Source organism: Triturus cristatus, chromosome 1_2 (genome assembly GCF_964204655.1).
Source record: "Triturus cristatus chromosome 1_2, aTriCri1.1, whole genome shotgun sequence".
In the NCBI taxonomy this organism is placed as follows: domain Eukaryota; kingdom Metazoa; phylum Chordata; class Amphibia; order Caudata; family Salamandridae; genus Triturus; species Triturus cristatus.
This window is the reverse complement of record NC_140580.1, coordinates 724842784-724868535: the sequence shown is the minus strand read 5'-3', so window position 1 is coordinate 724868535 and position 25752 is coordinate 724842784. Positions and strand designations below refer to the sequence as shown.

General features: G+C 46.3%; 1 protein-coding gene across 1 annotated transcript in view; it reads right to left on the bottom strand.

Annotated features, from left to right (window-relative positions):
- Nucleotides 1-25752, bottom strand: part of SLC45A1 (solute carrier family 45 member 1) — a 283096-nt gene that overhangs the window by 103867 nt on the left and 153477 nt on the right. The window contains exons 3-5 of the mRNA XM_085615129.1: nt 22459-22551; nt 13830-14054; nt 4197-4918 (exon numbers count right to left, since the gene is read on the bottom strand). Coding sequence (XP_085471255.1) covers nt 4197-4918; nt 13830-14054; nt 22459-22551 — 1040 coding nt within the window. The remainder of the gene's footprint in view (nt 1-4196; nt 4919-13829; nt 14055-22458; nt 22552-25752) is intronic.

Below are 25752 nucleotides of genomic sequence, written 5' to 3'. Positions count from 1 at the left end.
AAAATCGGGAAGGGGGCCGCGTGGCCCCCCTCCCGAGGCCATAATTTGCCCCGCGGACCCCATCCCCCGGGGCATGGGCCTTTTTAAAAAAATGTTTTATGGAGGGGGGCTGCGTAGCCCCCCCTCCTCTGGCCACTTTAAGGCGCCGGGGACCGCATCCCCGGGGACGGCCATTGTTCTTTTTTTTTATTTAATGGGGGAGTGGGGCCACGTGGCCCCCCTCCCGGGCCTCTTCTGGCCCCGGGGACCCAATCCCTCGGGGCCTGGCCTCTCGTTGGAGACCATGGGGTGGTCCTCAATCCCCTAACGGTCCCAGCCGGCTCCCCGCCTCCTGCGGGAGCCGGCATTGCTTTTCCACATGGGGAGCAGCTAACATGCTGCTCCCCATGTGGAAAACCAATCTGCTTTGCTTCATTGAAGCGAGAGCAGGTTTCCCTACTCTCGCTTCAATGAAGCAAAGCAGTTTGCAATGGCAGGGTGGGAGCCTCAAAGCTCCCGCCCTGCCATTGCAAATAGCAGTGTCCCGGGGTTGGGCACCCCGGGACACTGCAGGAGCTGGCCCTGGGGGGTGGCGGTCCCCAGGGCCAATACAAGGATCCAGGAGGGGGGCCGCATGTCCCCCCTCCAACATGTACAAGTTGCCCCGGGGGGTGGTGGTCCCCGTGGCTGGGGGGGGCCTGAGAGCTCCCCCCATCAAATCGTTTTACGCCCCGGGGGGTGGCAGTCCCCGGGGCTGGGGGGTTGCGAACCCCCCACCTATGGTAACGAAGCCCCGGGGTGTGGCGGTCCCCGGGGCTGAGGGGGGGCGTGAGCCCCCCGCATATACAATCTTGGAGCCCCGGGGGGTGGCGGTCCCCGGGGCAGTGTGGGGGGGATTGGGACTCACCCCAAACTTTTTTTTTAATTATGCCCCTGGGATTTGGCCCCCGGGGGCAAAGTAGAATATTCAGATTTTTTTTTATTTTCAGCCGTAATTCGCGCTGGGTGCGCGAATCTCGCCGATTTTTAAATAAATATAAATCTTTTTTTGGCCCTTAGGGTCCTTGTGGGACACCCTGAGCAGGCCTAGGGGGTCAGGGTGTTTCAACCCTGCCCCCTTGTCGCGTTTTTCACGTTTGTTTTTTAAGTTTCTTGTGCCTCGGTTCTACCGAGGCACAAGATGGCTGCCAACACTTCCTGATCTGGAGTGTTGACAGCCAATTAGAATACAGCTCGTGCACAGCAGGGTGCGCGCTGGGTGCGGGGAGGATGCGCGGATCCTCCAAGGCCATAGATATATCTATCTTTTTAACTCTAATTTTCTCAGGAACTACTGAACAGATTTATACCATTTAAGCAAAAGGCATGAGTCTGAACTGAGGACTACCTCTTTGCCAAATTTGGTGTAATTCCGTTCAGCAGTTCGGGCTGTAGCTGCGTCAACAGGTCCTATGGGAAAATGCATGGGGAAAATGCGTTTTGGGACCCCCCTTGACGAATCACCGTGAAATTTTCAGGATAGGAGCGGACCGGAGCTGGCAAAAAGTTTGTAAATTTTCACGAAGATTCGTTAATCGGCGCCAACGTTATTCCAAATAGAATGTTGCGGATTTCCTATGGAAAATAGGTCCTAACTATATCTACCTACTGGCGACCGCCAGTAGGTAATATATATATGTATATATATATATATATATATATACACACATAGTACCTACTGGTGGTAGGTAGCTATAGTTAGGACCTAGTTTCCATAGGAAAAGCATTTTCTGACTTACTTATAACTTTGGTGCGTTTGACAGAGGCGTGCCAGCGGGATTTATGCTGGGTACGAAATTGAGTTATAACCGTTTTTTTCCACTTCGGGGATCCATGGAGCCCTTGCAAAGCTATGCGCGACCCCCATGTAAATCCGTGACAGATCCATAAATCTTGATGCACTTTTAAAACAAACACTTAAACACACCATTTTAGACCCACTCAGACACCCACACAGGTACTCTCACACCCATTTACAGGACCACACAGGCAGTCACGCACCCAGTCACAGATCTACACAGACATTCACGCACCCAATCAGAGCAATGCAGGCACTCTCAGACCCACTCACAGACCCACATATGTACTCACACACCCACTCACAGACCTATGCAGGCATTGACAAACCCACTCACAGGTACTCACAGACCCACTCACATACCTACATAGGCACTCACACATCCACTCACAGCCCCACACAGGCACTCACAGACCACACTTACAGTTCTATGCTGGCACTTTCATACCCACTCAGAGTCCCACACAAGCAGTCACTCACCCACTGACAGACCCATGCAGGCACTCAAACACCCATTCACAGAACCACTCAGGTACTCACATTCCTACTGACAGACCCACACAGTCACTCAAACACCCACTCACAGACTGACATAGGCCCTCTTAAACCCACCTACTCATAGACCCACACAGCTACTCACATACCCACTCTCAGACCCATGCAGGCACTGACAGACCCATTCACTGACCAACACAGGCACTCACACACCTAGTTACATATCCATGCTGGTACTCACACACCAATTCACAGGCCCATATAGGCAGTCAGAGACCCACTCACACACCCACATAGGCACTTACAGACCCACACAACCACTCACACTCACTCACAAACCCACACATGCACTGTCATGCCCACTGACACAACCACACAGGTACTCACATACCCACTGACAGAGCCACTCAGGCACTCAAACACCCACCCTCTTAGAAATCCATGCAGGCACTGACAGACCTACTCACACACCTATGCAGGTATAGTTGAAAGTTTAGCAGAATTGAATTGATGTAACCTGGACAGAAATGCATGGTAAAATGAATGGTCATGTATGAGGATGACATCTTGATCAGTGCTTTGTGACACAGACAGAAATATTTAAACTTACTTACAGTTAAGTAGATTGGCTGCCAATGGAGAGAACAGAGATGATGAGATCCAAGTGAATTTGTCAAGGCCAAGTACAAGAGGCTCAGTGGCATTTTGTTTGCACTGCAGCCAAGACAAGACCAATGGAGATAACGTTGTAGTTGTCCAGACGAGACAAGAGAATAGTCTGGAATACATTTTTAAGAAAATGAGCCAGTAATTACGGGATGATCTTCGGAGCTTAGAGCAGAGCCCTGGGGGACTTTGCAGTGATGTTTCTGGAAGTTCTGACTTGGTCACTGCAATCTGTACTATTTCCTACCTTATCTCATAAAATTGAATTTCTAATACTGATTGCATTACTGGTGAAAAATAATGTGTTAACAGGTTTCACATCTTGCATTCTTTGTGAATGTATATAACAGTTCCCATGTGGGCAGTAATACTTTAATCTTTTCCATCCTTTGTGAAAATGTGTCCCAGGATTTGACGGGGAAAACTCCATGATATCCTTCTGGTCCTCTTTCCCAAGCCCATTCACCTATCCTTCACTTAGGGTATTGATTTTAATAATGTGTACACTGAATCATGAGAAAATTGATTTAGTTCAAGTAAATTCAGCAGAGACCATGTACATTCAATATTGAACAAATAGTTAGTCTCAATACATTGGATGCATTGTTTCCATTCTTGAAAACCAATATAAATGGACTTACTGCTATAAGGCACGTTCTACATGGACAAATTTGACCACCCAAGGCAGAGATATCTATTGTTGGCCAATGACTAATAAAATCTTATGCAGATTTACAGGATAACTGATGGCTATTTAAATTATTCCTATTTAGACTGTAGATTTATCTCCATTTGATATCTTTAATATCTGACATCGATCAAGCATTCCTGGGCCATTTTTGGATGTTCATGACCTGTTCGTTTTGGAGTGGAATTCAGATAAATTCAAAGGAGCATGACTTCAACAGGGACAATAGAAAAACATCTGCAAATAATATTGAATCAGTGAGCCTGTCTGTCGAATCTCATATGTGATGTTTCTATTGTGTAAGTTAGGGTAGCCAAGTGCTGTAAAACAAAGTAAACATCACCACCACAAGGTAGGATGTCTTGCATCACAATTCAAACTTTTCTTTAGTTATTCTGAATGTTTAGGTCAAATGCCATAAATAGGTAAAGAGAGAAACATTAAAATTAAAACTGATGCCGACTCTACTGCTAATGTTTAATTTGTTAGTGAATAACAATCATTATCATCATAGCTCAGATTTTTGCTTACCTCTTTGCTAAAGGTCACGTTCCTCCTCCTGCTGCTGTCTGAGCAGTTTGCCGATATAACATCTGGAATTGCCAAAGTCTGTGGCCTTTTTAGGATCCCTGAGGATCTTTGCTTTGATGCATCCAGAGAGCCAGGTCTCAAACTATCTCTTTCCAATCCTGTGATCGCAGAATGCTCCCCAGCTGATAGAGATCCATTTTCATGGCAATACAAACTGCCCGGAAGCCTTGGTAGGCTACCTGCCTGCCTGGGCAAGCTCCCTGAGACTTCCTGCCTTCCTGTATAGCAGTCTATGAGTACATTGTCAATGTTTGAGGTACCAAATGAGGAGGCAAACTCATTGATTCCAGTTAAAGAGTTGTCCCGGCTCATTAAGCTGCCATATTTTGGCGTTAATGGACTGAGTGGGGAAATGGGACTTGTAAAACTTGCATACAACCGAGTTGACTTATGGGGGTCAAGGTTCTGATTTTCAGTCTCATCAAAGAAGACCGGCGGTGAGGGGGGCAAAGGAAGACTTGGGCTCTTCATGACCTTTTTCTTGTTGTATGAGCAAAGGTGAGGTTTTTCTGGAATACTACTCAGAGTGAGGGCAGTCATTAGAACTAAAGTGATTGAGGTGAAGACATATATGACGCGCAGCTGGCCTCCCACCGCTCTTCCAAAGCTGGTTCCATCCCAGTTAATTCCTCCGACAACATAACCAAATCCACCGCCAAGACCTAGGAAGGAAACAAACATTCTCTAGTGAAATAGAGCATAAGCAGCCTCAAAAGTAGTAAACACTGTGAGAAAATCATTGACACGTACACCTTTCATTTGAAATACAGCCGTAAAATCTCTGTTGTGCAAGCTTGCAAGTGTGTAGCCATTCACTGTAGTGGAACACTGAGCTTCTGTCGGAGCATGTTTAAAGTGCTTTGTTAATACCCTGAAAAAAAGTGATCTCCTTTTACAAGACTATGCTGTCTCACCTAAAAATGACTTATTCCTTCTAAACTTGCAAACATAAACATATGAATAAAACGTTTTTTTTGTTATACATGTAATACATTAACATACTTATAAATAACCGATGTGTAAATTTCCTGATTTTCAAAGATTTCTGGCCCACAAGTGCATCCTAATGCACATGAATCGGTATATTGTATTCGCTTTTATTGCTGCCTATAACCTCTTTCCTACTCCTATGGCCCTCGTTACCACAGGTTTCTTATGCTTCCTTCAAAGATTCTTCTGCTGCTTTCTGTGAGGGAGAAAGAGGAATTACCAATGGAATCAGATCTTGCATCTTGTTATGTAACCTGGGCTCACACCCTTCAGCATCTAATCTCAGACCTAGCATCTTTTCCCCTCTTTCTGTAAACTTAAATTAAGACAGTCAGCATTCCCCAGGCCAAGAAGGCACTTCATAAGACTACGTCAGCATTGGGAGTCTGAACTACTGTGCACTACAGGAAAAAATCACACAGGCCTCAAACTCCCAGAAGGAACTATTTAGAGTGGTTAAATCCTTGACCACCCCTCATGAAATAACACTCTTCCACAAACCACAAAAGAAAGTTGTCACAAAATAGCCTCTTTCTTTAAAAAAAAACAGATATTAATAGCCAATTTCAAGGTAATACCGAACCAGCTCCTGCGGAGGAAATTAATGTCAGGGAATTATCTCCAACTCCAATGCTAGCACAATTCCCTAGGCTCAATGAAGAAACCATCCTTAATTTGAAAAGGGTAACCAAATCAGGATCTCCATTAGACCCTACACCTCCTTATATCGTATCCAAAGCCTCAGATGCTATTCTCCATTCTCTAATGGAGCTACTTAACAGCTCACTAGACGTGGGTGTGGTTCCAAGACACTGGAAGCATGCAATAATTAGACCTTTACTAAAAACAAAACACTTAGATTCTGCATCACTTGGTAATCTTTGACCCATATCACTACTTCCTTTTCTTGGCATATTCCTGGAGAAACATGCCAACCGGTCACTAGTCAACTTTCTGGAGGACAATCACGTTCTCCACCCAACCCAGATGGGCTTCCGTGCTCAGCATAGCACGGACGTGTCACTTCTGTGGTCACAGAGGAGCTTAAAGCTCTGCTAGATAACAGAGGCTGTGCCGCTATCCTATTGCTCGATCTGAGCGCCGCATTCAACACCGTTCATCATGCCATCTTGATAGACAGGCTAAGGAAAGTAGGAATTCAGGATAGAGCAATGGACTGGCACCTCTCTTTCCTGGAAAACAGATCCTATCAGGTGATGGAAAAACACTTTTTCTCAGAGAGTTTGACAACTATATGTGGAGTGCCACAGGGATCGTTATTTAGCTCTACGCTGTTTAACATATAAGCTCGACAGCTTGCCACCATAGTGCAAAAGTTCAGCATCTTGGATGTGTCATATGCAGATGACACCCAGCTGGTTGTCTCTTTGAGAAACGGCCCCAATTCTGGTAACCAACAACTGATACCCTGTTTGGAAAAGTGGCCTTTGGATGGCGAACTGTTGCTTAAAGCTAAATGGCGACTAGACTGAATTAATGATACTAGAAAACATGGCAATTCCCAGACTTTTGGATAGCTGGCCAATTGGTATGGGTAACCCTCCTTACACAAAATCCTCAATAAAGAATCTAGGAATTTGGCTGGATAGTACCCTTGCAATGGACTACCAAGCAAATAAACTATCTGGAATGTGTTTCGGGCTACTTAGAATGATCAGGAAGATACTAGCGCTGATCACAGATCATCAAAGAAAAATCGTAATTCAGTGCCTCATTGTCTCGCATTTAGACTATGGCAACTCTCTTTATGTGGGCTCGCCTAATTATGTAATAAAGAGAATTCAGGTGGTGCAAAACACAGCAGCCAGGCTCCTGCTAAAGGTTCCAAGTTATGTTTCAGTAGGAGAATCCTTTAAACAGCTCCATTGGCTGCCGATTGAGGCAAGAATCAAGTTCCTCTGCATCGCTCATAGGGCCATAAATAATAAAGGTCCAGTAAGGCTCAGAAACTTTGTATCTAGGCATGCTCCAACCAGGCTCTTAAGAGCCACTCAACTACATCTACTAAGCACGACCAGAGACAAAAGGACAAGATGGGGAGGAAGAGCCTTTTCACACTTGGCACCAAAGCTGTGGAATGAGCTCCCACTAGGCCTCAGATTACTTCAAGATGAACCAGTCGGCATAGTCACTCTGTCAGCCCTCACCAGTGCGGGGAAGCCCTCGGGCAGCCATGCGCTTTACAAAAGCAAAAAACATGAACACTACCTGCATCATCCAGCCCCGCCATGGCTCAACACCAGGGCGTCCCACGTCCAGTGTGTTTTTTACAAATGGCAGATGAAGACAAGAATGATTCTTGTTTGGGATTCCACCCCTGCCCCTACAGTGGGAGCATCAATCACCTGCAGGGTTAATCACCAACTTACACCTAGACCCGGACATCAGAAATATCTGTACCATACTTAAATAGCACACACCTTAAACTGCATGCACATTCCACTTATCACTACTCATGTGCAAACACGAGGAAACATGCTCATAGACCTGATGCCACATCAAACACTTGATGCTTGCTTGATCACTGAAATGCCCAACCAAGACACTGATGCTAATTAAAGGGATAACAAGGATTTATTCATTAACACCACAAAACACAATCTTAATTTCAGCTGCACCTCATTTGAGTACACTTGTCAATAAAGCCAACACATTCTGCATAACCATATAAGCATCCTTGTCCCATAGAAAAGATGGAAATACAAATCCAAACTATTTGCCTCCTTGTATTCCAAGGAACTCATTGACAACAAGTACACTAGTCACACATAATAAAGGAAATGGAAGAAACGTAGGTGCCCTGATCATCTCACACTACTAAAATCTATCAGCTCAACGCTCAGCCACCTAATCATCTCAGCCAAAGCCAAATAAACCAACACCATTAACGAAATATTCAATACAAGCAGAATGCTCTGCAAGGTAATCAAGTGTTGTCAGCCCCCTCCAACACCTACTGATCTCACACTTCACTGCCGCTTCTTCAATTATATGAAACAGAATGTTTGACAACATATTGTTGGCACTTAGCCTAAATCCATTCTGCTATGCATCCTACTGTGCAACATCCCTCAATTATCATCTTTCTACATCCTCTCACTCACAGACCTTGCATCAATTCTCTATTTCTTCAAAGCCACTTCCATTGCAGAGGATATATTTTCCTCATCCTTCATTAAATCCCTCTCTGGAAAAGCACTCTTGCCCCAACTCAACATCAACATCTCCCTCACACAGGCATATTCCTGTAGGCCTCACGGCTTGGTATATTCTTCCTCTCATTAAAAAATCTTGCTGTCTACCATGTTGACCTTCCAAAAGGCTGTTCCATCCCCATCTACTCTTCATTGCCAATTTCATTGAAAAAGCAGTCTATACTCAACTCCAGGTAAAATTTCAACACCAATCATTCTTTTGTGATTACCAGTCAGGCTTCAGGTCACGCTGCGGCACTGAAAGAGCCAAAAGTGTAGGAAACAGACAAGAACTAATCCTGCCGACAGTTACTTCTCAACCTCTCAGTTGCCTTCAACATTGGATCACCCACACCCTTGCATCTTGAATAGGAATTGCCATAGCTGTCCTTCACTTGTTCTTCTCCTGTCCATATAAACATCACCAGTTCATCCAGATGGGTACTGTCAAAATTTCAGAAGCTCTCCTTCACAAGGTTCCCTCCTGCCCTCCATTATGTACATGGATCCTGCCTGAACCTTATTTACTTCCAACAACATTAAAATATACCAATATGCAGATGACACCTAACTCTGAATTAAAATCGAATCTCTCAAAATTCAGACCCTCAAACACTGTCTCCACTTCATTCAGGCCTGGATATTCAACACCAACTAAAAACTCATCCCTCAAAGACCGAATTCCTACTCCAAACAAAAACAGGACCAATTCATGCTTATTGGAATGCGCTTACATGGATTCAGTTTCCAAGTTTCAACCAGCACAGTCACTGTGATTCACCCTCTACACTGAGTTATGCATCATCAAGAAGACCAAGTCATGGTTCCAGTTCTCCCACTTGAAAAACGTTAAAAACAGTCCTGCTTGAAAGACATTTTAGGACTGTTGTCTAAGCCCTAAAGCTTTTGCAGCAAGGTGATGGCTGTGCTCCGCTCCATAACATCACAGACACCACACTGGACCCTTTAAAATGGGGTAGCTGTATTTTCTTAGCACAAAATGCATCCTTGTGTCCAATATGGACCAGAGGATGCATTTTGACCTAAGTAATTAGTGTTATATGCAACAGAGTGCGAACAGCAGCAGACAGTTTGCACTTGCTAAGTTCATTGTTCCTGTGCTGGAGAGGTAGGATGTTAGGGACAAATTACTCAGAATTACATGAATGGTCACAATCATGTAATTTTCAGTAATTACATTAAAAGAGTAACACAAAATTACCAAAATTATTCTGACTACTCCAGTGTTAATAACATTTTACACAGGACTATCTATAATCCGTTCTAGTGTTTCCTGGTCACACCAGAGCAGCTTGGTCTTCTATACTTTGAGCAAGAAACTGTCATATTACAGGTTGAAGCTTAGAATGCACTTAAGTCGCTACATAAAATAAGAAAAGAATAGTAGACTAGCTTGCACAAACACAAAAATATACACGTAAGTGGTCCAGTTTTCAACACAGTTGAATGACTTTAGAGATATTGCTTAGGATAGGGATCAAGAGCCACAATAAAAATAAAAAGTTGAAGCTTAGACCGCATAACAATATGAATGCATAAACTAGCCTCTGTAGCAAAGATAGAAGACAACACTCATGCAATTAGGATGGCATCAACTAAGGATGCGGCAGTCTTATCATGAATATAGACTGAGCTTCTTCATACCATACAGGAATGAATTTGTAAAAAAGAAATTTGTATATGCTAAATTTAACCTTTCAAATTATATCTTTAAAAATACGTTCAAATAACACACTTTTTGACTTTGCTCATGACGCTGATGGAAAATGTCCAGGAAGACAGAACAAGTTATAAACTGGTCTCCTACTACGGCCTATGACTTTAAAGGATAAGCACCCTAGGAACAATCACATATAAGTGGGAAATTGACCCAAACCAGCCATTCCTGGACTTGAAGTGGAAGGGACTTTTTAAAGCACCTAAAGAACTTCAGCTTCATCATCTTGGAGTACATTCCAGTGGAAGGTGATTACCAAGTTTTTTTAGATCTCCTGCCCAGATAGTACACTGGTTGAAAGATGACATTGATCTTTGCCGGAGAGACTGTAGTAGCCGTAGTTCCCATAACCACCTTGTTGGCAGGATATAAAGGCAGCTAGCATTATAACCTTAAAACTGGAGCGGCATGATTCTTTGGTGTCACTGAGCAGCCACATTTAGCACCAAATGGCCGGTTCACATATTGCATTTTACTAGACAAAGCAAATAATAGTATCTAAACGATCTGGCACAAACGTAACTTAGGAGAAGTTGCTGATAGATGTCAGGATACAAGAAAAGTATCATGAAAGATGGTGGGTGTACGATTACTGGGAAGTTGTATTCAAAGTACATTTTTGGGACATGATGGAACAAAAATAACCAGACGGAGGTCGATATTACTGCAAATCTTTAGACCTGGCTTAAGAGAGAACCGGGGGGTTGGTCAGGTATATTTGAGAAAACGTATTCTGTAACGCCTTAATATGGTAGCCTATTACATTTGATGTATTTATTTAGTTTATTTCCTTTACCTTTAGGATTTGCTTCTATTTGGCCCTGCATGAACCAGTCTGGCACTCATAAGAAACTCTTCAATTGACTTCCTATTTGTTGTCAGATCCTAAGTTAAATTAATTTCTAAATATGACATTTAGATACATTGAAAAGGCCCTGGTTGAAAACGTAGGTGCTATTTATCGCACACGGTATCCAAAATCTACATGATACGGTAAATACTGTACTGTTTTCTTCTGTTACATTTGGCATGTTTGACCTGCCTAAATTTAATGAAGGGTGAGGTATTTAAAGCACTAGTTGGGTAAATACCAACCAACTTGAAATTCTGCCTCCTGCACAAAAAGTTTGGTCAGAAAACACTGACCTACTTGGAATCAGAGCCATATTCTCTATACAAAGGATCACAAAATATAGCTAAAAAAACAAAAATGGCAGAAAAGGGAATGTCGGATCGATCAGTCTGCTTGCACATCTGCCTCCTCTTGACTCCACAGACCTCACAGATCTCTTTTGAGGTTTATAGACATATATGACCCAATTTATTATCTTACGCTGCAGGCAATTCTGCTGGCATGTTTTCATTTTTCATTCAATATATTTTCTAAGAAATTAATATCCATAACTTGTTTATAGAGGTATGGTGGCTCAGTGGGATAATGCATCAACAACATAGCTTTCTGTTTGCCCTCATGGTCACAGGTTCAATTCTTGGTGGGTGTACTCCGTTCTTTATCCTGCTGAGGTTGATAAAATGAGTACCATTGAGCTGGATAACACTGCTATGAATATCTCCCTTCTTCCCTTTGCTTCATGTAAATAATTATTTAAATATCATTTATGTTGTATTTGGTACCATGTGGTAGCATGAAAAGAGGTGCAAATGGCATTTGCTACTATTTTCATTTTGAGCTGAGCACAAACAGACCTTTCTCGTGTTTTGCACTCTCTGTTAGCATCAACATTTTATTGGTGGTAACAGCCTAGATAAAACATTTAATTGGGTAATGATGTGAGCAAAACTCGTGCTACTAGAGAAGGAACATAAACTGATTTTGCATTCTATATTAATCACGCATATTCACTTTTGATTGATTAGCACATGCAACTTAAAAAGGGGAATAGCTAAAGGAGAAAAGTTAAAATAATCAGGACAGTATTATCACTAAAGTCTGGTAGATGTGCCAAATAATTCCTTATACATAAGGGGAAACTGGGGGTCAGCCACCCACTGTGCTTCTCAATCACAAAAGGGCTGGATTATACTCTAGGCTGTGGTTTGGAAATCAAAGGATTGGAACAGTAAACAGATGATGGGTGTGGTGGTTCATAGGTTATTCGATTTAGATTGTGTTTGGACTATCTAAAATAACGACCTGTTGTTTAATTAAATTAATTGTACCCAAAACAACACGTTTTGTAGGATAGCCCAACAGTCATAAAGCTGAATTCCCTACTAGCATGTCTGTGCTAAAATGTACGCATGGAGGGATCATAAGGAGGAGCTTGCAAATCAATAATTTGGACCAGGGCAGCATGCAGTGCGTTGTAACTAAACAAATATCAGATCATAAAAACATAACACAGCACAGAGCTATGCAAAATAACGCAACAGTGAAGGGTAATGTATTTACTGGTGATATTTCAGAGGGAAAGATGAATGATCCATGGAACCAGATGTGTGCAGTGAAATTGAACGCAACGCACCCCTGTTGGGCTGGATCCTTTAAGGAAGGTCATGTTTTGTGCCTCTGGCATTGTAGAGAGGAAACTTGAACTAGTTGCTAAATTCCTAGTCATGGAGCCAGAAGACCCGAATTCCTACTCATTGGCTTCCATTGCTTAACCAAATCTTCTGATCCTCCACGGCAAGTTCCCGTTGTTACTTAAATTGGCATAGCAAAGAGCCTTGTTAAGTCTGGCTACAGACAGCTTTTACTGTCTGCCAGGCCTATGGCAGGAGGCTACTTCTCATCCTACCACTGAGTAGCTCTTGGAGGTATGAACGCCAGCCTGCTCCCTAACATCCTGTATGTAGCTAGATCACTCATGCCTTTTAATGCGCCCGGACTCTTAATTCCATCTTGCCACCAGGCAGCTGCTGATCGTCATAGTGCGCAATGGCTCCTTATCATGCCACCACCATGCTGCTGCTGACAATAGATCTGGCGCACAATTTAATGTGCAAGGCAGACCTATTGGGTTTGACAATCAGAGCTGTTTTAAGACATGGGCAAAGTGGCCACTTATACAGCCAGATCTGTTCTGGAGAGAGTCTTGCCCTGATGCCTTAAATAATTCTTAAACAGATTTGTTTCAAATACCGTTTTCCTTTAACGTATTTTTAATGTGGATCATGTGTGAGAGTCTATTGCAGACATTTTGCAGACAAATGTGCTTAGGTTCCATGCAACATCTATAAAAAAATATTTTTTTAGATCAAAACTGGACCTCGCTTATTCACGTCACAGAGATTATTAGCCGTAATATTAGTAAGCAGCTGCAGTGACACAACATTGAAAACACACATCATTATCCCTAAATGTTAGATGTAAACACATTTAGAACTTGGACAAGTGTGACTGTGCACTGTCAGTGATCTGGCCAAAGAGGATTTGAAGGAGCTGAAACTGGATCATAAATTCAAAGCCGTTCCGAAAAGGGTCCCCCAGAATATGTTTGACCCAGGACCCCCAAAATCCTTAAGATGTCCCTATTGACAATGCTTGTTTAATGCTTGAAATTGACTTGCCATTGTGTGTTATCATTCTCTTTACATGCACGTTTATTGTCATTTGTCTTTCATCGCGTTTTAGGACTTCACTACAGCCACAGAAATGAAAGAGCCTACCTGCCAGTAAAGCATGAATGTTGAGTCCCCGGTCCTGGTCTGCTGGGCTGCATACATCCATCATGTACGCATGGCTGGGGTTATCCGCTGAATCTGCACTGAAGTCCATCAGGACGACCCCGCATATTGTGAGGATAATGCCCCACTTATGGTCACTCACAGTGTCTGTCATTGAAAGTCCAATGTCCCTGCCATTGAGCAAGAGCGACAGACCAAATAAGGCACCTGGAAAGACAGGACAGGCATTAAACCACTCCATCCACGGGTATGTGCTACCAGTGGAATATTCCTTCTCTATCCTTCTATTATTCGTAACCCACTGTACTTCACTTTCCCAATTGTTATAACTCACCAGAGAGAATGCTCTATTACTTACCGGCAATCTTCATTACTCCGGGTCCCTTATGTCCTCGTCCCATTCATTACATATTGGAGATGACCATCTCCACAACAGAAAAAAGACAGAAGAATGCTGTTACATTAACCCCGCCCCTCCCACAGGGAGTATATATACCGGCCTAACCCAGCATTCTCCCTGAACCACCAAGCCCCCAACAGGAAGGCCGGCCGTCCGGGAGGGAGGGCGGGGCGTATTAATGGGACGAGGACAACGGGACCCGGAGTAATGAAGATTACCGGTAAGTAATAGAGCATTACCCCCAGGTCCCTTATGTCCTCGTCCATTCATTACATATTGGAGAATACCTAAGCAGAAAAGCCAGCCTTCCCCCCCCCAAAAAAAAGAAGCCAACCAAGGAAACCACACCGAGGCAGCCACTGAAGGAAAGCCAAAAAGGAAGAATCGCCAAAAAACCCCAGGCAGAGCACCCAGACAAGAGGGAGCCCCACCAAGACAGGAGCGCACCCAACAAAACAACTGGAGACCAGCCAGACAAGGAGGCTGACAACCATAGAGGCCAAACCACACCACAGCAGGCCCCACAGCAAACAAGGGAAGTGGAGAGAACGGACACCACAACCCACTGAGGCAGCCAAGACCAGGCAGAAGGCAGGACCAACAACACACAGGCCAGAAAAGACCCGAGCCCAACAACCGGACTCCCCAGGGGCCCGGAAGGAACCGGAGAGGTCCACACACCAAAGTCGGGAAACACCAACCCCCGAGGGGAAGGACTCCCAAAACCAGCCCGGCCACAGAAGCAACAGAAGCCAGGACGGAAGAAGAACAGGCAAACCAAACCCCAAGGCCCAGCACACATCAGAGGAAGGCAGAAGCAGGGGAGAAACCCCATGGCAGAAACCGCAACAAAACACAAGCAGGCGAGAAGCCAGAGCCGAAGCCAAGCAAACTGCCCGACCATAAGGACCCGAAGGCCCAAAACACACTCGTGGAAAGCCAAAGAGGGGAGGACCCCAACAGAGCACAGGCAAGCAAAGGCCGGATGGGCGCAGAGAGCCCCTGCAAGGAAAACAGCGGAGCGAGCACGACCACAACCAACAAGGCAACCGCACAAAGACCCGGAACAGCAAGGGCCGAGAACACGGAAGACACCAGGCCCCAGCACCCCACAGGGGAACCGAATCCCGAAGAATTCACAGAAGAGAAGAACCGCCAGCAGCCACAAGGACAAAACCAAAAGGTAGAGAGCAAGCAGCTCCGGGGACAGCACCACAGGCGAAGCCGGAAAGGAACACCACCCAAAGGAAGCCCCCAGTACCCGCAACAACCGGGCAGACCCCACAACCAGGTACGAACCAGGCCCAACCTGGCCGAACCACAGGGAACAGAGGAGAGAAGGCTCAGGCAAGGAAGCAACGCAACAAGCTACCAGACCCCCTCAAAACAAGCCGCAGACCGCCAGAGGACCAGGGGACCAGCAGCCAGGCACGCCGACCGACCTACACAACCAGGGGCAGCAGGAAACAGGAAAGACAGAGGTGGGAGACAGCCCAAAACAGGCCCAGCTGGAACCAAGAGGCCACAACAGCAGGAACACCCCACAAACGCAAGGACCAGAACCCGACCACAGAGGAACCAGCACAAGCGAGCAGCCGGTCAACCTCGAGCAGACAGCACCAGCAGATCCAGGTGGACACCCCACCAGGATGCAACCAGGCACCCAATTGCCAACAGGGAGCAAAGGCAACCGGAGACCACAAGGAGGCACTGCCGGAGACCAAGCAGAGGCAGCCGCAAGCCCGCAACCAGAAGCGACCGGAAAACGGCACCCAGAACAACAGGACCACGGGGAACAAAAAACTAGGCCCAACCCCGGCTAAAGAAACAGGACCAGGCAGGGACAAGAACAGGCCCCTACCCCCCCCCCCCCCCCCCAGGGAACCAGGGCGGAGAAGAACACCGCAGGCCATCGGAAGCACAGCCGAGGCCAACAGCACCTGGGAAGCCAGCCAGACACACACAAAGTATTGCCCACTCAGCCCCAAAGACACAACCACCACAGGAAGTGCACAGAGCGGGAAGGCCACCCGAAGCGAGCAGGGGCTGAACACCAGAACCAGCCGCGAAGCAGGACACAGGCAACAGACAGAGTATCCAGCAGACAGGGAGCCGCAGCAGGAGCTGCCACAGACCGAGCAGCACCACTGACAGAACCAGGAGCCAGGAAAGGCGAGACCAGAGGCGAAGGGTGCGAGCAGGACCCACCAAAGGAAACCAAAGGCAAAAGGCAAGCACAGGAGACAGAACCACAAGGGCAACTCCCGAGAAACCAGCGGAGAGCAGCAGCCTGGGAACACAAGGACCAAGCCAAGGAAACCACAGAAGCCAGGAACAGTGCAAGGAAAGAGCCAGAGCCCAGAATAACAAAGACAGCCGAACCCAGCACGGAAGCGGCAAGCCGCTGAACAGAGCACCACCCAGCCAGGCCACACGAAGCAGCCCAAAGCCAGGGACAAGCCACCCACGCCACACAAAGCCAGAACCAACACAAGGAAGGAAGAGAAAGGCTCCAAGCACCCAGGAGACCCCATGGTCAAACCCAGCCACCCCAGGCTGAACAGGACCCAAACCAGGAGCACACACAGGGGGCAGCAGGGGAAGCACGCAGCAACAGAAGCTGTGGAGTGGAACCGCACAGGACACAGGACCAGGCACCAGGGCCCGAGCGAAGTATAATGAAACAGCCCATCGCAGGAACAGCGAGGCAAAGAAGGAACAGCCAGGAACCCCAAGAACCAGACCGGCCAAGCCAAGGCACGCCCAGCGAGCACAGTGGAACACCCCGACAGGGAGAGCTAGCCGGCAACAAACCAGCACCAAAACAACAGGACAACGACACCCGAAGACCAGGACAGGTACCAACGCGTGACACTAAAACGCAGCGCAGGACCCATACAGGAAAAACGAGACCATAAGGCAGAATGGACACTACCACTCCCAACAGATCCACACAGAGAGGTGTGCCGCAAAGAGACGCAGAAGCAAAGGGGACAAAGGTGGAAGAAACATGCAGCAGCGTACCAGGGCAAAAAGCACGCAACCCAGGGAACACCAGAAGCCCAGGAAGCGGCAGCGACCCGGAGGGGCGAACAACGCCCCCAACCCCTGCACCAAGACCATCCAAAGTGCAACAGCAGACTACATGCTGCCCAGAGGGACACACACCCATAGAAACATATATGACAGCAGCAGTAAGCACGAGGGGAAACAAGGCAATCCGTATCCACACCCCACCCCCGGCAGACAGCCAACTCATGCAGGGAAACACAAGAGAGTGAAACCCAGACCAATGAATACAAGAGTATATAACCACAACCACCAGGCCACAGTGACTCAGCAAGACAGGAAGAGGACTGCAAGAACGGCAAACACAGCATCGGTAGACCCCCATGCGTATAACAAAGGAATCGTTAAAGCTTGGCACTGAACAACATATGGATGTCCGTCACCCAACACAAGGGCACACATGTGAACAACCCCAAAAGGATGAAAAGCTGAGAGGACCCACTTCAGGAGTCGAACCTCCGAACATGAGGAACAAACACAGGCCCATGACACGGAAGCAGCAGTCCACCCTGCCACCAGACCCAGCGTCCGAGGGAGAAATGAAAGACAAAATGGGAACATGACCCAGGCTCCCCGTGGGCCGCCGCAAGTAAGTGGTAAAATAAACCGTTATGCGGTACTCACCACGGGGGTCGTCAACCACCAACACTCAAGACTGACCCCCAACCACCAGCCCAGACGCCAGCAACCGGCACCCCCAGGCGTCCAGGGAGGAAAGCCGAATCCAACAGCAGCAACCGGCACCCAGGAACACCAGGAGCCTCACCAAGACCGGCCCGAGGTGCCCCAAACAGCAACAGTAGCGCGTCTTCGCGACCGGCCCAGCCACAGGAAGAGGCGGCCTTCAACCCGGAACAGCCCAGGAGGAGCGGCACCCCAGCCACAAAGGACCGGCCGCCCACAACGCGCCTCCCGGCAAGCCCGGCAGGCCAGGAGTCCGCAGAACAGGACGTCGAGAAGCCCAGCAGCTCGACGAGACAACGAGGAAGACTTCAGGGATGCAGAGGACAGCCCAGCAGCCCCGACGAGTCGTCCCAGAAGCCAACAGCAGGTAAGAGCAAACTTCACAACCCTTTCTGTTGGAAGACAGAAAAAAAGAACAGGGAGAATACTGGGTTAGGCCGGTATATATACTCCCTGTGGGAGGGGCGGGGTTAGTGTAACAGCATTCTTCTGTCTTTTTTCTGTTGTGGAGATGGTCATCTCCAATATGTAATGAATGGGACGAGGACATAAGGGACCTGGGGGTAAAGGTTTATTACAATGGTCTTTACAGTGGATACCTTTCTAATGGACATCTGTTTTGGGGTCATTCCTTTTTGGCAGTACGAGATGAGTGGGAGCCAGCAGCATGATCTAAAAAGCAGGCCAATCCCTTGGCTGACGTTGTCTCTTTTTGTGCGTGATCATTGTGAGTGGACGGGGGGGCAAAGAGAAGCATCCCATACAGAGAAATGGTGATGAAGGAGAATGCCTGACTCATGGTCCTGCCATTCTAGGGCTCAAGCAGCGGCAGCTGCCATAAACAAAGGGTGGTAGGGCGGGGATTGGTGTGAGCAGGCAGGAAAGACACCCTGCTCAGACCAGTGGCATTGTGTGTTTTGGTCGGCCTGAAACAGCCAGAAAACCCCCCACATATGAGCACTTAGGATGTGGAGTGCACATAGTACTCCTCCTCCCCCTCCAATGCCTAAGCCTTGCCCCACCCACCCCGCCCCGCCCCGCAAGAGCATCATTTTATTTTACATTTGCTGACTCTGAGCCAGGCAGTGGGACAATGCTCCTCTGCCAATGCGGAGGAGCTGCCACTGGGCTCAAAAGTCTTTTCTCCTTCTGAATAGATCAGCACATCAGCAGAAGGTTGAGGCAAGTTTGCTGAGAAAGCATAGATTCTGCTGACAGTATTTTTCCAATATATTTCCTTTAGAGAAATTAAAAAGTGTAACCATGTTCCTATTTCAGTTTACATCTAATTAACCTTCAGAAACTACGATTCAGATTTACATAGAAGAGACGCAATGCACAGCATCAAGTAAAGTCGTTGCACTGCATTGCGTGAACGGGAGAGAGCAGAACAGCGGCATATCTACTAAGATGTGGCACTGTTCTGCTATCTCCATACGCTGGTGCGCTAGGGACTGCCATGTACCAATGCAGGCACCTTTGTGTCATAGCGCACGGGTGTCTACATTAGGGAAAGGTTAGGTTTTGTACTGTATGTATGGTACAAACACTATGCTTTAAGGTGTCACCGTTGCACCACCCATGGAATGCCCCCTTGACACAAAGTAATGCAAGGCAGCCCATTGTGCAGTTTTGCATCACTTTGGGATACAATCCAAAGAAAAATGTAATTTATGTTGGTTGGCAAATCTCACATTTGCACTAAAAAACATAACACATACCCAATGCAAAGTGTATGTAATTTGGGCCTTGATGCTTATGATGAAAGTCATGCAATTCCAGGTTCAATGTACGCACTCTTGAAACAAGATGGCACATTTTATATTTTTACTGGCTGAGCGATTTGCACATCAGTCCAAGTTTCAGACATCAGAATGGATCCCAACGAGCTAAGTGTGCATGTTTTACTCCATTCGAGGTGTGAAATATTTCCAGTTTGTCTGCAGGATTAGCTCCAGATTTACTAAATAAAACTTGTGCAGGAAAGCACCTGCAGCGTGTGTAAGTAGCTTCTGACTCAGAATCCAAAGCGGGGTGCAAACAAGAGTTTGTGCCCCTGCTGGAATTTCACAGGCTCCATAATGAGGGCCACAGAGTGCAGACATTTTGTAAACATTACGACCTTTACATTAGGTAGAAAGTAGAAGTTTTGGTTTAGTACATGAGATTGCTAGTGGTCTGGTTTATATTGAGAAAGTAACTAAACACATAGAAAGAGCACAACCCTGATTGCAAACTGAATTTATTTTTAACTGTTCCTAACTCAGATGATGTATATATTTTTGCAGCTTTTATGATTCACTGTGATTTCAAATAAAGCTTATTTTGACTTGACTTGACAACTGAGGGTTAAATTCCAATCCATGTGCAAACAGAAATGTGCACAACAATAAGAATTTGGGGTTGTGCTTTAATAATTACAGACCCATAGTTTTCCCCTGACAGATTTTGTCAGGTCAAACCTACCAGTCGTGATATAAAGGCAAAACATGAATAACTCTGTCCACATGATGTGCCTCACTGTCAATTTAATTATTTGGAATATGAACTCTTTACTGGAGCCGGTAAGCACCATTTTTTAATTTCTATTTTCTTCAACAATCACATAATCACAATAGCATAATCGTCATTAAAAATCACATAGGCTATGCATTAGGCAATAAATAATGAATTAAGTGACATGAGAAATAGTTGACTCCCACACATCAGAGGCAACTCTCCACAGCATTAGGCTATACCAGTGGCAGAGGTGTGCTATACAAATAACAAGGCAGCATGTCATTTAGGTCTGCCTGATCATGTTCTTTCAACTTAAATCATTGCTAACTCAGACAAAAGAGAACTTTTTAGGGCAGAGTGGAGGGGATAAAAGCCATACACATTTCCGATGGTGTTCATAATAGACGTTATCGGTCCATCAGAAATATGGGATCCACAGTAACTTTGCAGATAACGGGACAGACTTACTAAGAATTCACGCAACGCAGTAAGTTGCTGCACTGCGTTGCGTGAACAGAAGAGAGCTGAAGAGCGCCATACCTACTAAGATATGGTGCTCCTCAGCTCTCCCCAGTGCTGGTGCACTTGTGTCAGCCTAGCGCCAATGAAGGCACCCTTATACCATACAGCAAGGGTGCCCGTGTTACAGGCAGTATTGATTTTGTGGAGGAAGTGAAAATTCATGCACAAAAGCAATCCAGAGAGGCATTTTCTTCTTTCTATGTCTGATGCAGAATGCACTACAGAGAGAAAGAGGAAATAAGGAGGTTAAACATATTTCTCCTGGTTACTCCTTTCTGTGGTAAGCTTACCAGTTTCACGCAATTCCAGCCTTAAAAATCTTAGTTAATCTGAAACTATGACAAATGCATGAATGGAGGCATGAGAACGGCAATGCTGCATCTGTGAACCGCCTACCACTAACAAATGTAATGCAGCGCAAACTGCTGCATTGTGTTACATTTCTTTACAAAGCCACGCAAGGCCATGCAATTGAGGCCTGGAGCGGCTTTGTAAATCCCAAAAACCATTGGCGTTGCACTGCATTGCCTTGAGCTATGCAAGAGCGACACAAAGGCTAAGTATATCTTCCCCAGATATATTTCTCCCCCCAGAATCTACCTATGAATAACCGAGGAGGAATGTGGGATAACAAAGGAAATCAGGTCTGGAATGAGTAATCCCTTCACTGATTTCACATTTCTAAAATATCACTTAGATTCATTCTCATTATGCCTGGTACTTTTGCCCTCCTGAAGTGTCGATGCACCAGCATCGATCACTTCGGTGGGGTGGGGGGGAGTTTTCGGGTCATCTCTGCGACACCTAGAATGAGACCCCACACTTGTACCGGAAAGAAAAATTAACTAGTTAAAGACATGTTCCAGGATGCGTGTCTGTTTTTTTCAATCATATCCATAGAAATGACACAATTAGTTCAATTGTTCTTTTTGCATTTGTCACCCCGAGTGGGACGGTATGACCAGATGTGGGTCCCATGCTCTCCATACCACTAGAGTCAAGTTATCCTGGCTTATGAGGGGTGAAACCCTGAAACCGGTCCTAGGATGCTTGTTTCTAGTCCAGGGAGGACCTGGCATGGAAGTTCGGACTGGACTGTTCCCATTGGGCGCAGGGTCAAGACTGATTTGCATATGGCTGGGTTCAAACTGGAATGGCATGGGGAGCGAAAAACGATGGATTTAGCCCCAGATCTCTTTACTGGGGTGAATGTACAACATTGTTCCGCATTCTGCCCATCAATTGTTCTTTTTACAATTAGTCCACACCACAGCGGAAAAAATTGACTTTATTTTAACAACCTTATTGTACTGTTTTGCGTATTGGTTTGGTTCCTTTTGTGTAAAGTTTCTGTTCAAAATGTTAAGAATGCTAAATAAATACGTAAAATAAATCAAATAAATATGTATAGATTTGCAAATTTATGACTGTACAAACCTATTGCCAGCACAAGGATAAACGGCCTTCTCCTCCCAAATCTCGAGGTGCACCTGTCACTCCAGGCTCCCAACAAAGGCTGCAGCATAAAACCTGAAACAAAAGATTGTATTCTCGGTACTTATTATGCCTCAGATGTTTTCTTACCAAACCATTGTACCTGTTTACATGTACTTAATGTGTCCGTTTTAGGGCAAAATGTCTCAGTGCACCCTCCATTCCATGTAGACTACACATTGTTGGTCCTTTTCCATTTTAGTTGGATCACTGCTGCAGTGACAAGGGTGGTGAAGCAAGCACTCTCTCTGCAGAGAAATTATACTGGATCCTCAAAAGGGCTTAAAGAATGGACAGCTCCACGGAAGGGCAAGCCGTGTGGGGTTCGCTGAGGGCTGTATGGGGGATTTTCTGTGAAGCCAACTTTCGTGAAAAGGTATGGGACATAACTGATAAATCTCTTCTGACTGAGGAGAGAGATTCTCAGCATCAGGCTCTCGAGATGCCGACTCCATGAAAGGGGTGTGACAAAAGGACCTACTGACACTTTCCGTGATACTCATTACCTAACAACTATTTGTCCTGTGCTCTCTAGGTAGACAAAGGTGTCTCCTGTAACTGGAGCTCCCGCCACTGCCCCTTCTCCTCTCCCTCGACTTCTTTTAGATTGTGAGCTGAGGCTAAGGGATACATTTTGAGATTAGGGGGCAGATTTATAAGCCCTGTGCGTCACTTTTGCGCCGCCATTGCGTCACTTTTGTGACGCAGCGGCGGCGCAAAGCCAGCGCCATGCTGCGGCAGATTTACAACGTGACGCATCTAGGGAGATGCGTCACGTTGTAAATCTTGCGCCACATGTGGGTGTACCTGCACGGGGGGGGGGGGGGTGTTCCGGCGCAGGAACGCCTCCGAAAAGTGGCTGAGTGAAATCTACAAGATTTCGCTCAGTCACTTTTCCGGCCATGCTGCATCAAATCCCTGCGCCTGCTTGAAACAGGCGTAAGGATTGACGCAGCATGTTAGGGATAGGGGCACCCCGAGCCTTGCTGGAGCTGCGTCGCGGTTGCGATGCAACTCCAGCAATGCGCCAACCTTACGCCGGCAGATGCGTCACGCATCTGCTTGTCCTTGCGCCACGATGCACCGCATTGTAAATGCGGTGCATCTGCGGTGGCGCAAGGGAAAACTTGCGTGACTCATCTTCCCTGGCGCATCCCTGCTGATTTGCAGGGATGCGCCAGAGAACATTAATCTGCCCCTAGGTATTTTGACGTGCATAACTGTTAGGACACCGCAGGCGGGTGTCATCCTCCACCTTCCGTCTCATCCAGGGGCGGCTTTAGGGCGGTGCGACCGGTGCCACCGCACCGGGTGCTGGCTTCCTGGGGGCGCTGTGATTGCAAGTTTATTATGTTGTTGAAGCACCTGCTGCAGCATTTCTTTCCTCCAGCAATTACCAGGCCTCACAAAAATGTCAAGATAACTCCTGTGATTAATTATGTTCCTGGAGAGAGTTTTGTATAGTTGAGGATTTGACCTCTGTGAAGTTAGTGCAGAGGGTTAATATGCCTGCTGCAAAGAATGTGTACCAAGTTGATTACAGAGTGCATATAATGTGAACAGATCAGCAGGTTACTGCTTTTAAAAGAGACATCCCTTTGCTACTTGCAATTTATAACTTAAAGTCCTAATATTCAACAGTGCGCTATTAACTTTCATCATAGAACTGCATACACACTGCAAAGCATACATTAGAACATTGATTAATGTTGCATAAAGAGTTAATTTGACTAGAAATCGATTCTTATTATTAAAGAAAACTCCCAACTATGCTGTTTCTTTTTCGAGTGTGTGCTTCTCCACACCAAGCACTCTTAAACTATACTGCCTACAGTCAGAGGCGCAACTAGAGCCAAATTTCGGGGGGGGGGGGGCTAAGAAAAAATTTCGGGGGGGGGCTGAATCTTTTAAGCCATAGGCAAAGTGGAGCTGCAGGGGCTCTTAGAAGGGGTGAAACACCAGCGAGGCCTCATTAACATGCAAATGTTCTTTTAAAGACCTGTAAAGTGCTCGGGTGCGGCTGTGTGTGCGCCGGGAAGCTGTCTCATCCCATGCTGCCACACACGACGGGGGGGGGGGGGGGGCGGGGGGCTGAAGCCCTGTGAGGCCAATGGCTGATGCGCGCCTGCCTACAGTATGGATGACATGTGACTCCTACACTTTTAGTCCTTTGGCTTATGTAAACATTTCCTATACTCTGATTTAAAACACGTATGATTGATTGTCTCTGTGTAATGTGTGTGTGATGCATGTGATGCAAAGTGCTCTGACACCCTACACTGGTATGAGTGCCGCTATATAACTAATTCAATGTATCTGAGAGAGTGTGGTTATGGAGACTGTTAAAGGGTGCTAGTGAGAGAATCCGTGGTGGAGGTGGACATGGGGGGGGCGCCAACAAACATTGTCGCACAGGGTGCCACCAGCGCTAAAGCCGGCCCTGGTCTCATCAAATCTCTTTGTCACACATATAAGGGAGAGACGTATTTGCTGAGGGAAAATACATTTGACCACCGCTTATACATTTTCATGCCCAGTTCCACCACCCCGGTAACATCATACCCTTGATTATTTCCTTAAAGAATTAAGAAATGTACTGATCCTTAGTCCACGTCCTCACAGAGGGTGTTGAGTTTTTGGAAGACAGCCAAGTTTACTGGAGGCTTCCCTTCGGAAAACCTGTCTATGCAGAAGGGCTGAATAGAATTTTGGAAGGGGAAAAAGACATCATAGTCAGTGGTGTAACAAAAACCCCCACAGCCCCAACGGTGCAGGGGGGAGCTCCAGGGGGGCCCCCTCCTGCAATGAGCGCAGGCAGCATCTGAGAGCTCCAGGAGCGGTCCAGAGCCTGGAGGCTCCCTCCATATACTTTGCAGGGGGGGCTCCTTAAGTTTTGTTACGCCACTGATAGTAGTAAGCTTACTGTAGTATTACAGGAAGGTAAGACCTTCTTTGCACTGTCCCTGGTGGACTATCGGGTCACAGAGCAGTTTCTTAGTGAACAAGTATCACACTTCTGCTCCTGGATACCATACTTAAAGAGACGTGTGTCTACTAGTTGGCAGATACTCCTGATTCCCTATATACCGGTCCATTGAGAAAGGGTAGAGGATCATCTGTCTTGCTGGAATTGTGGGCCCTACGGAAAGAGCCTACTATGCCTTTCCTGTGGTATTTTGAATCAATTTAAATGAAAAATGAAGCGCAATCCCTTTCTAACAGAAATTTTGCACGTTT